At 41.1% G+C, this 12,138-nt stretch overlaps 1 protein-coding gene across 1 annotated transcript in view; it reads right to left on the minus strand.

The window, feature by feature from the left end:
* Positions 1-1,160: 1,160 nt before the first annotated feature.
* SMYD2 (SET and MYND domain containing 2) overlaps positions 1,161-12,138 on the minus strand; it is a 28,407-nt gene continuing 17,429 nt past the window's right edge. The window contains exons 6-12 of the mRNA XM_005523338.3: positions 11,620-11,687; positions 9,798-9,900; positions 7,314-7,424; positions 5,434-5,554; positions 5,063-5,237; positions 3,554-3,662; positions 1,161-1,559 (exon numbers count right to left, since the gene is read on the minus strand). Of these exons, the coding sequence (XP_005523395.1) occupies positions 1,479-1,559; positions 3,554-3,662; positions 5,063-5,237; positions 5,434-5,554; positions 7,314-7,424; positions 9,798-9,900; positions 11,620-11,687 (768 nt within the window). The 3' untranslated portion in view covers positions 1,161-1,478. The remainder of the gene's footprint in view (positions 1,560-3,553; positions 3,663-5,062; positions 5,238-5,433; positions 5,555-7,313; positions 7,425-9,797; positions 9,901-11,619; positions 11,688-12,138) is intronic.

Here is a 12,138-nt window from a genome sequence, read left to right on the forward strand (position 1 = left end):
CCTTCTCTAAATAGTAATCCAAGTGTCACAGGGGCAAGGCTCCCACTAGTGCCTTGTGTTCACCTAATCCAATTCTTTGGTGCTGAAGTGTGGTCTAGGCTCTGGACAGACTTGCTGAAGTAAAGGTATTACTTCCCAGAACAAGAGTTTATTTGACAAGACAAAGTTAGGACAAAAACAGTCAGCTAGTGCCCTCTTCCTAGGCTTGGCTACAGTTAAAGGGCCTTGGCTTTCTGGAATTGTAGATCTGGTGCAGTTTTATGTACTTCAGCAACAACTGCTGGCTGGAGAGCAATGAAAGATTTCAGCAAAATGAGCTGACAAACCCTTATTCCAGCACTTTTATTTTCAGAGCAGTGCTTACAAGAAAGAAAATACAATGAAGTTCTTAAGGGTGATGTGTTCTTTCTCATCATACTTTATAAGCTGTGAAAACTGTAAAAAAAGGGCAGGTAATTTTATTGTGCACCATATTTCAATTTTGATGCTAGAAGTTTACAGCTACACTATTTTTCTCCCCCCATCCTTAAAAGTAAATTCTTACCATTGATCTAAAAGGAGGGGAAAAAATCCTCTTGTTTTACATATGGGTAGAGAAAGCTAAGTCCTGAACTTTCTCCTCAGAAAGTATTCCTGTACCTCTCAGAAATAATTGCTATTACAATAATTATAATAAATATGATTACAACAGTTGTAATCCACTGGAGGTGAAGGTATGGCTGTAAGGAAATATGAGCTCTCCTCTGCGATAACTCACTTTAACTTGTAAAGGAGTCTAAAAAGCCAGAAATTGCATAGTTCATGTCTTGTGTAAGCCTTCAAGCTCCAACATAGGTGTCAGTATTTTCTGTACAAGACAAATTGAGCTCTAGGTCTTTGCTGTGATGAATCCTCATCTGCCAGGAACAGTGATGGACCTGCAGATTAACTGGTTGAGGGAACACTGGTGGCATTGCTGTAAAATCCACAGAATTCATCACCCCATTTCCCCTCTCTCTCAGTTAAGCCACTGCAAATAAAAATAATGCAAGAAAAAAAGGAAAAAGATACCAAACCACAACAGAAAAAGGGCTTTTGCTAATTTGTCAGAGTAAGCAAAACTATTTGGGCAAAAGTACATATCACAAACCTATTGCACCCATTTAAGTGTACAAGCGGAATCAAGAGTGACCAAGACCGTTTTATTTACTTCATACAAATAAGATCCACACCAACATCCCTAAAGAAAAAAATGGCCATTTTTGCACATGAGCCAGCAAAAGGCATAACCTTTAAGAAACCATGGATGCTTCCTTAAAAAAAAAAAAGAAAAAAAAAAGGCAATTGTAGATGTGTGGAAGCTAGGCCTAAGTGTGTTTGTCATTCCAATTATAGGACAGAACTGTGTTCATACTCTACCGCTTTTCAAAGCGCTCCTGAAGGTTTCCATAACAAGGCTTTTTAAATAAAGGTTTGAAGGATTGCATAGATTCAAAGGCTCAGTGGTCCTCTAATTCCTTTTTGATCTCTGAAATGTATGGATGATCTTTCCCATGTGCTACTTCCATGATAGCAATTGCCTATGAAAAGGAAAAAAAAATATTCACACAATTGATTCATATATAACACCAGGCTATAAATACTCTCTTTAGAGGTTTGAAGCAGTCTGACACCTCTAGCTACTTTTTGTCCCCTTGTAGTCATAAACCCAGTAGGAAATAAAATGAAATTCAAAACTAAGTAATAAAGGTTTTATATTCAGAGAATACATCTTTGATCTTAAAGGAGCCCAAAGCACCTTTCAAAATTATATTCCTGACAAAACTACTTTGAATGTAACCAGCTCCAGGACAGAAAACTGCAAGTGTGGTGGGTAATATTCCAGCAGAGGACTTAGCCAGTATCTGAGCAAGCTCTGCTCCTACCAATTTATCCTTAAGCTGTCAGAGACATGAAGGTTTAGCACAGGAGTAATGCTGAGGGGCATTTCAAACTTGAGTCTGTAAACCCTTTGCTCCTTCCAGGGGCTGCCAATGCTTTAGGAAGGAAGCAACTTCTTAGGCAAAAGTGAGATCCCGTAAGATTCAGACAGAGGCTGCTGTACCCAGCTCCCTGGTGTTTCACCTGTTTGCAGCCTGCTCCAGGCCTGAGAGGGAATGCTGCAGGTAGCCAAACCCTGACTAGCGCCTTTCCTGCCCTGGAGTGTGTGCAGGGCAAAATTTTCACTCAAGAAAAGATGTGATAAAAGGCAGCACTCAACAGAGCTGAGAAAAAAGTTCAGTGTAAGTCTGAGAATGTTTAAAGCCCAACAGTGCTAAGACAGCAAGGAATTGCAGTATCCTGGCCCCTGAGCGTTTAGTCATTTCATCCTTAGGAAGCTTTATGCTCTTGTATTTGTTAACAACAAGGGCTTTTGGTTCCACCTCAGCAGCAAGAAATTACTCCACCCCGCCTACTGCCCAAAAAAAGAAAGGAGGACCTTCTGGATGAGCTGCTCACAAACTGACAGGCAACAATGGGCTTGCTTTTCCACTAAATCCCAAACATCAAAGGCTGGGATAACTTTGAGCAGTTCCTGCAGACAGCTTTTGGAAGTGAGTCATTAGACAATGTTTGTGTTAGGAAACTAACTATGCCAACAAATTTACCTCACAGTTCCCTACTCCCCCATCCCATGCTCCTACTGGCACAATTCCTATTTCTACTCAAGGGTTTAACACCACAGAGAAGGAAAACCTATGCCAATTTCAAACTAGGAAACAGTTAAATTTTAGAACATATATTCTTCTAGCATCTTTCACTATGGTTGGATGGCGTTGTTATTTGATGGTGAAAAACTTGCCAGCATCTTAAACGCAAGAAGAAATAAATACATTGTGACATTCCACACTGAGTCATTATATGCTACAGTAGCCACTGATGCTTAAACTAAAATAAACTTCTGCCCAACAACAATAGGGGAAAATAGTCAAGAAACATAGTATAGACTAAAAAAAAAATAACAATAAAAAACTAAAGAATAAGGAACAAACGAATGAAAAGGGGTGAAGAAAAACATAAAACCAAAATGCTGTATTTGCCAATTTCAGCATTACCAGATGCATTGAATTCCCTTCAGCTATGTAAAAATTGATTGGTTCCAGAAAAAATAACCACCAAAACCATGCCTAGTTTAAGTTGGATATAGAAATCACAGACTTCAATGAAACACTATGTGCCTTTTAAACGAGCCAAGCATTTTTCCTGTCCTTACCCAAAAAAACGAGGGGAAGATAGGGTTCCGCTTCATTTACACTAGTGCAGCTCTAGTTCAGAGAAGAACTCAGAGCAAATATTTAAGCATAATTCTCACTCCAGCTGCTGCAGCATGAGCCCACTGTGAAAAGGCACCCAAGAGCAGACCCATCTTCCATTCCTAGAAAAACTGAATCTGAGCTAAAAATCCAGTGACTGAATGTATATTAACATGGTGCATTTCCTACCACGCCAGGCTCACTGACAGAGAACCACACAGTGTTTCAACAGCCCCATGGCTGAACTGGTGTTATTAATGGAGAAACCAAGCAATAAATACCCTCTTCAGGGCTTTAACTCCAGCCGTCCTGTTCTTCAGTGCCATGTACAGTCTCCCTAATTTCAGCCACATGGAGGCAACATTCAGCGAGTAGGAAGGATAATGTTTACTGCAAGAGAGAAAGAAATTCAGCTTCATCAACTTTGGCAGTTTCATAGCATTTTCCCAGTTCTGTCTCCCTCTCATGGGGCAAGAAGCTGCCTCTCGTTGCCCCTGCCCATTCAGCGCTCATCCCCTCTGCCGTGACTGCCAAGAGCCAGTGCCAATTGTGTTTGGGATGGGGACGCCTGTCAGCTGGGAATTGGACTGAAACTACCATATGCCTCTGAACAGCTGTCAGATGGCAAGGACGTTCTGCCACTAGTTTTAATCTAGCCAGCTACAGAGAGAGCCTGCATTGTTATGAGTTTTGGAGCCACCCTGCACCCGCAGCAGTAGCTCTGTGTGTTCCACAATGGTTGGTGGGCTGGAAAGCGAGGGGCCCTCCGCAGTGTGCAGGGCACACACGGCAGTCTGTGCTCACACACACTGAGTGGGCATAGCCCGCCTCAGCAGAGCTGACCTGGAATGCCAGGCTCAGAGCCAGAGGAGCTGGGCAAGTCCCAGGGAAGATAAATAGTACTGAGCCTCCAGGGGGAGAATGTTGGCTCCTTCTTCGTATCACTGCTCTCTGCCAAGTGCTCTGTGACTTTATGTTGGCATCTGCTCCAAAGGGAGAGCTTTTCTTGCACTCCCCCCAGCTGGCAAGAAAGTCACGTCTCAAGACGAGAATCTGTTTGGGAGATTCACGGCAGGACCAGACGCAGCCAGTGTAACTGGCTGGCTCTAACCAACAGGCTCACTACTGCAAAACCCGAGAATTTTATCAGAAACAGTATTCTTATCTCCTGCAGAGGCTGTGTGCTGCCTTGCCCCACGCAAGGCTTCAGCCTGGGCATTCTCCCATGCCTCCAGCTCTAGGGCAGCAGGATCAGGGACACGGGGCACCCCCAGCTCCGAGCACAGGAGCTGAGCTTGGCTCCAGCTCCCTCTGCTGCTCGGCTCCAGCCCGGGGACACAGCTCTGTTCTCCTGCAGCCGTGCCCACAGTGCTGCTACAGAGAGAGAGGGCTGGGAGATTGTGGAGGCTGACAGCAACACTGGCTTTGCCTCCATTACCTTGTACAAAATACTGGCTGCAGATGCAATTTGAAACCCTTCTTTAGTAAAAAATATTATGGTATTTTAGAAACCAGTTAAGCACAATTAGCACAGCACCCAAGGTGGCACAAAATTATATTGAGAACCCAAAGCAAGGATTTCAAAGTCAGTCCTGCTATATATTGCAAGACCACATTCTGATAGTAACAAACACTGTCTCATCATTTAAATATTCCTTTTTGAGTAGTGGTATCAAGGGTAGAATGTTTATATAACATACACTGAGAGAAGTGACCTCTGCTCAAACTTACCTTAATTGTTCATATTATTAATTAGAGCATTAAGAAAAGAAATAGTCTCTCATATTTACCTGTAGGGTCTGATAATTTTTTGCCCATAACACAGCGCACCTTCCCAATCCTGCACGTAGAGACAGACACCCATGGCCTGGTACATCATATGTAACATATAAACATTACTGTCTTCAAACACTGCACCCATCTTGTCCAGGCTGAGTTCACAGATCTCCAGTAATTCACTAGGGGGTAGGAAGAAGTCAAGGAATGCAATGAATTGATGGCCTGTCACTATATGACTACCTGATGCTACCTTCTGACACAAAGAGGACAGAGAAGTTTAATTTCTACTGGTCACAGTATTTCTCCTGCATGTACTTCTGAAGTTCAGCAGGCAAGATTTTTAGGTCACACATCAGTGGAGTCAGGGTAAGACAAAGGATATATTTGTAGTGTTTGGCTCGCCTGAATTCCTCAATCACGTTCCTGGCATATTTGATCATGTCTTTTACTGTCTCTGCTGACGGAGGATCATTCAGCTTGCAGATTTCCAGTTTCTCTTTATCCTGAAGAAAACACAATGGACCTTACAAAGGCAGGTTCCAAGCTCTACAAATAAAAGTGCACCTGCTATACAAAATTTCTCTAATAAAAAGACGCAGATGTGAACTTAAGCTCTTCAAAGAATGAAAAAACAAAGGTAGAGTGTGCACCTGCAATTTTTCTCTAAAGCCTTGGCTAGAAATCCTAGGGTCCCCTGGCCCTCCAGTTCATCTGCCATTCTCTACTTCCATGAAGTCACTTTCTTTTGAGAGATTGAAGAGCTTTTTGATTTTGTATTGCAAGCAGTTTTACATAAGAAATTTCAATGGTTCCAAGAGATTAGGGTTTAAAACAAATTTAGCCTTAGTTTTAAGGCTATAACAGCTCAAGTACCTTAGGCTGGACTACCAATTGATGTCTCTGTGGAAAATGACGTCATCTTAAAGACAGAAAAGAATCCTTCCAATCTACAGACAAAACCACATTTCCATATATTTTGTTATTTCTACTGGACAGCTCCACTTATCCCTGTATCTAACATACCATTTCATAAAGAGTCAGCTGCAATCTAGAGACAATCTTTTGCTGTTTAAGCTTCACATTGTTGCTAGATTTCTTTTTCTTTTATTATTTAATCTGCCAGCTGAGAGAGCTACAGGGACACTTTCCAGAACTGAAGGAGGCTGATTGACAGGTGACTCCCAGAGTAGCACATTGTTGAAAATCACAGATTAAATCATGGCTTCATTAAACTCAGTAGCAAAATTATCAAGGTAACTGTGGGGGGAAACGTAACTGATATGGTATCAACAGAACAGCTTCAAGCAACAATACTGGGTACTATTTGGAAAAAAAAAAATCACAAAAGATGACACCATTTAGGGGAAAGAGATGGTTGTCTGGTCAATGTGGGAAGCAGCTTTTAAAAGGATACCTAGTGAAAATGGGAGGACAAATGATCTGGAACTTAAGAATTAGATTAAGACACACTGATCTTGTCTGGAATGACAGACAAGCTAACACAGAGCTCAATTCTTGTAGGACCTTCAGTGAAGGAGGTCCAAATGGTTTCACAGGCACAGCTGTCTCAGTATCTGTTGGGTTTGGGTACCTTTTCCCTCCAAGAAGTGCTTTTCTTTAAAACACCTAACACCCTGTTTTCAGGAATATTGTCTGGATCTTCCTTTGTCTTTTGAAGGGGCCCAGCTCATGTTTAATGAACACAATTCTGGCTTGCACATCACAAAGGGCTGTGACCCAGGACCACACTGTCCCTGAGCAGACCAATATGATGATATTGTACAAAAGGGCATTCCTCAAACTCTGCTGGGTTTCCAAACCATCCCAGACATTCCATACAATGTCCCCTGGAATTGACTGAAATGTCCCATCCCAACCAGGAAGTGCAGCAGCACTGTATCCCAGAAATGCCCCAAGCAAGATTTACTAGCTAGGAGTTGATAGTATGAAGTTAAAAAAAAAGTTCTGAGCTAAATTTGTGTAGCGTAGGCACAGTATAATTATCTACTTTCAACAATGTTCTCATTTTTGCTTTGTAGCTCAACTTTAAATAGGCTTCTACCAGGAAATTTCCTGATGTGTCATGATTACAATGGAAAGAATGACTATCAGAAAGCATTCTGGACAGAAAGACAGAAAAACAACCACCTCCCGCTACTTTCCTCCTTTCCAAAATGTAATTAAGCCAGATAGGATTTTGCGTCTAAGGACATGGGTAGGTGCCTTGACAGTCAGAAGTATATTCCACACCAATTCCATTACCTTTTCTTTTGTAGTGCACTCCCTGCAATCACAACTAAAGAAATAGGAGTCTCTTAACCGGTCATTTCTGTCTTCCGTGGGATACAGCAGGTCAATATAGCTGCTGAAAATCTACATGGTAAAAAAAACCCCAAAACAGCAGTTAGTGAGAAGCAGCATCACTAAACATATTTATTATACTAGTTCTGATATATGTAGCATGACAACTATATTCATGCAGCTTGTGGACCCCTGCAGCCACATCACCTGCCGGCTCCCTCAAATTCCGAGCCCTTTGGCAGCATCAGGAGTTGTCACTTGTGAATGTAACCTGACAGAGGTTCCTTTCCTATCTGTTATGGAATTTCCCCAAAATATTACCCTGGCTTGCACCCAGGACAGCAAGATTCAGGTGTGGATAAGGAAACTATCACAGCATAAATCTCAGGCTCCTGTCAGACTACAAAGAGATGCCTACTTTTCAGAAGTAAAATAATGATTTCAGGTATCCAGCTTAGGATAAATTACAGTGGCCTGGTTTTTTTAGAGGCTGGAATCTCAAATTTTTCTTTCTGAAAACCTACAAAAATTGGGGCAACAGCAGTCACTAGTAGCTTTAGAAACTTAGGACAAGACCTTTAGATCTCTGAAAAAAAGAGAGGCCCAGTGCTCCAGTTCAAGGAGAATGAATATCAGATTTACTTCAGCAGCAATATTTTAAAGCAAAGAAAACCTGCTTTTGAACATTTTAAAGGCCCTTCATATACACTATTCTTAAGTTTTCCTCTATTTCAATGGTCTTCAGAAAAGAACCCCTGCAACTAGCTTTAATACTCTGCTTTTAAAACGAGATCTCCCCCCAAGAAACAAGTCCTATGCACAGCGCAGTTGATCATTCTGCAGACCAAGGAACAGCTTTAGCTCCATTTCCTCATTTATAGTTATTTGAAATGCTTTGCTCAGTCTTTATACTTAAAGCCTCTCTTTTCTTTAGAAGTAAAATTACATGTAATTTCATACAGTGCACCTTCTTAAGTGTGAGCATGTTATCTCACACTTTCCCTCACACTCCTCTCCTCCCTTCGATATTTTCAAAGCATGCGGAACGCAGGAACCACATTTAGAGCAAAAGAAACTTTAAAATGTTGCCCTGCAATGGCTACACGGAGCCTGAAGATGGAGACACAGGCTGGGAGACTGCACAGCGACCACACACAGCCACAGCTCACGTTTAGAAAATTCTGAAGTATCAGAAAAGCGAATGTGCAAAACCTGTGAGGTCCTGGAGACCTGATGCAGCTTCGAAGACAGAATCAAACCTGAAGAAGATGCCTGAAGAAGGTAAATACTCCACATCTCTACCTCTAATGATACACCTTCCCCCAAAATGCTGAAAATGTCTGGGATTCCACAACAAAATTCTGCAGCCAGAATCAGTCCTTGTCTGTTACCACAATGCATTTGCAGTGACTGCCAACATCACAGACAAATCATTGCTGGCAAATGGCATCAAAAGAAGTTGCTCACCTGAGTCATTCACCCTTGGCTACAGCAACTAAACTCACTTTGCTCACAAGGGGGAACAGCTATAATCCACAAAAATAACCTCTCTACCTTTCTTCCAGGCTGCTATCACACACCTGAGAAAACAATAGATGTTATCAAAAATCAAATCTGAGCTTATCAGCTTTTCTTTGCCCATTAAATTAACATTTACAATAGAGCCATTGAAATTCTGTTCGAGCTCCATCCCCAGAGAGGATGTTCAGTATCTTCATTCCCTCCAGGTATTTGAACATCCTCCCCAACTCAGTTTAACATCTTTTTGTTGTTTTCTTTTTAAAGTAAAGTGCAGCTCTACTGTTTAAAACTCTCTGCCAAATTCATTATTTGATTGAGAAAGTTTCAAGGTAAACCCAGAACCTTATTCAATTTCACAGATTTTTATTCTTCTCTGTTCAGTTTCACCCCACCTAAAACCACACGTTTGTTCTTCTGTGATTTCCCAGCAAATGCTATTCAGGTGATATGACCAAGTCCCATGTTCTGTGGATGCTCTGTCCAAACAGAAGTCAGAGGACTTATCTGTACCCATTTACCTCATTTATTCTGGCTTCAATTTCAACACATTACTATTATACTGGGAACTATTATAGCAGTAATAATTTGCTTTGATCTTGAAATTTCAAAGCACCAGCCAAACATCAGTAAACTCAGCCTCATTTTACAGATGGGTAAACTGAGAGAGAGGCTGGCAAATACACAGTGACTGCTGCAGGTGCCTTTCCCAATTTCTAGCAAAAAATAGGGTACTGTCTCCAAAAATCCCATCAATCCTCCAGAGTCACCCCAATTTTTCCAAAGCACCATCTTGCATTTCTCTGAGAAACAAGAGATCCTTCCTTCCTGTTACTAAGTTGCCATCTAGTTGAAAGGATCCCTGAGAAGCAGAATGAATCCTGTTAGGTTGCACGAGAACAGAACACATTCAAACACTGCATTTACCTCATCTCCAGGCTCAATCTCTCTAACAGCTCTGACTTCAGCCAAGGTTCCCTTGTAAGTCACAATCACATTTGGGCAACAGCTATGGTTCATCAATGCAACACTGTAAAAGTAGAAAAGAAAATGTTTTCCCTAACAACCACCACAAGCAACAGGCAAAAAGTTAAGCACCACTTCACAAAATAAGTAAGTCTGAAAGATTAAATCAGTCTGTTTCTCTAACCTGTTTTTATTCTGAGGCTTAACATGAAGGTAACCTTGGGAAAATCTGTTGCACTGTTATTTATTCTAATGATATGGAGAATGGCTGTGCTAATGAATCATTACAATTTTTAAATCCTATTACTGCAGAACTAGGCAAGTTATTATTTTCCCCTTCTTACAGTGCTAAAGGACAGCTGACAGGTATGTTCATGTATCTTTACTATCAACATGATAGACAGGCTATTTTCCTCAGAGAAGAAAGAAAAACATGTTTAACCTAAAAGGAAACAAGTAAATACAGGAAAACTGAAGTCTTTGCTGCATTCCAAGTTAAGATGGCTGTTAAAATTTTAGCTGGCTTCTATTCAAATGTAAACAGCCTCCATGTTTGAAGTGGGAGGGAGAGCTCTGTCTTTTATACAAGCACATGACCTGGACAAAAACCTGGACGGATAGAGAAAAGTAAACCCCCTTATTTAGCAAGCACAGAGAATGTGCAGTTCACTGTTCATCTGAGATAAAATTTGTAATTTCAATTCTTTCTCTTCCAATCTAGCAAAATAACAACTGTCTCTTCAGTATTTTTAGCTCACATGCATAACTCTTAAATAGGAAAGATCTGACTTGTGTATCCTGAGCATTTATAAAGGATGGTGTTGGACATTTTTCCAGAACATCCTGGTTTAATACTCTCCTCTTCCCACAATGACTCTGATCCTGGGTATTTCAAGGCACTAATTTCCAGTCTCTGGATCAGGGATATGAACTACAGACAGACCTGCCTGAAGAAGAAGAATAATCTGTGAAGCAACGACTAGCTACTGCTGCTTGTCTGCAGCACTTGGCAAAATTATATCCAGCTTTAAGTGGGCATCTGTAAGTTTCAGGTTACTTTGACACACATAAACTATGAGTAATCCAAGCCTCACCAGGAAGTCAAACTAAGCCTCAGTGCTAATACCTTCATACAGACTGTGCAGAGATCAGGGGCAAAAAATACCCTCCTCTGCTACAATATTAAGTGGGAAGGACAGATTTAAAAATGCAAGAAATGATCCTTGGCCCTACAGAAAGCTGTAGTCCCCTGTTCACCAACTGCAGTTAATACTTAATATCTGTAGTTTATTTGTAAAGCTAAGAAGCGTGTACACTTTTTTTTTTTTCACTGTCATAGCAAGGAGGCTCAAAGAAGCCATGAGAGGGATTTACTATTTGCCAAGGAACAAAGGTAGAGAAGGGACAATGTTCAGAGAGCACCAGGGGAAGGATTATAACCAGCCAAAACAGAAAGTGGTGAATAAATCAAGTCACCTGCAATCCTTTTCATTGGGCTTTGATCATTACTTGATGTCCCTGTCCAGAACCTGCTACCCAAGTGTTTTTTTATCAACCTGAAAATAGTTCACAACCTAAGTTTCAAAACAAATTACATGTGCAATTTTACCAAAATTACTGGATTTTTAAGGAAAACTGCTGCAAATAATTTGCCACATTAGCCAATTAAAGATATTCAAAACAAGATAAATTAATTCCTTTGGTAGATATCTATTTCCTCTATTTGTTTTTAAATAAGTTAATTTTATCTTTTAAAATATTTTATATTTTAAAATCGACCTACTCGGGAAATATGGCTGATCCCAAATGGGAGAGTTCTTCATCTTCAATTGTGAAGCCATTACAGTTAACCTAAGAAAAAAGAGAAAGGTGCTGGATCAGCTTCTGGTCAGCTGAGTAGTCCACATGTACTTACATGTCACATTCTCATGCATCAAACACAACTGCAGAAATTTGCTTACAATTTTCCATCCTCCTCTCCCAGACTCACAGGGAGCTCCATGACATCTCAACAAGTGAAATGAGGACAAAGTCCCTCTCCAAAGGAATGCACAGGACACTAAAAAAATGACAGTCCAACACTTGCACCTGCCCATGACACATCTAGTGAATTGCTCCTTGGAGGGCCAACCAGGAGAAGTGGAGCTCAAAAAGAACACAAAATATCTCACCCCAACATGGGGCAAAAAGACTTCATTGGGCCATGACAAGGGGAGGGCCAAAGCAGAACTACACATGCAAGGAGCAATGTGGGAATGAAGGGCAGCAAACTCAGCCAGGCTGGGGCAGTGCAGAGCTTTGA

This window comes from Pseudopodoces humilis, chromosome 3, assembly GCF_049639895.1.
Source record: "Pseudopodoces humilis isolate 2021_Gansu_Grassland_sample_001 chromosome 3, ASM4963989v1, whole genome shotgun sequence".
NCBI classification, from domain to species: Eukaryota; Metazoa; Chordata; class Aves; order Passeriformes; family Paridae; genus Pseudopodoces; species Pseudopodoces humilis.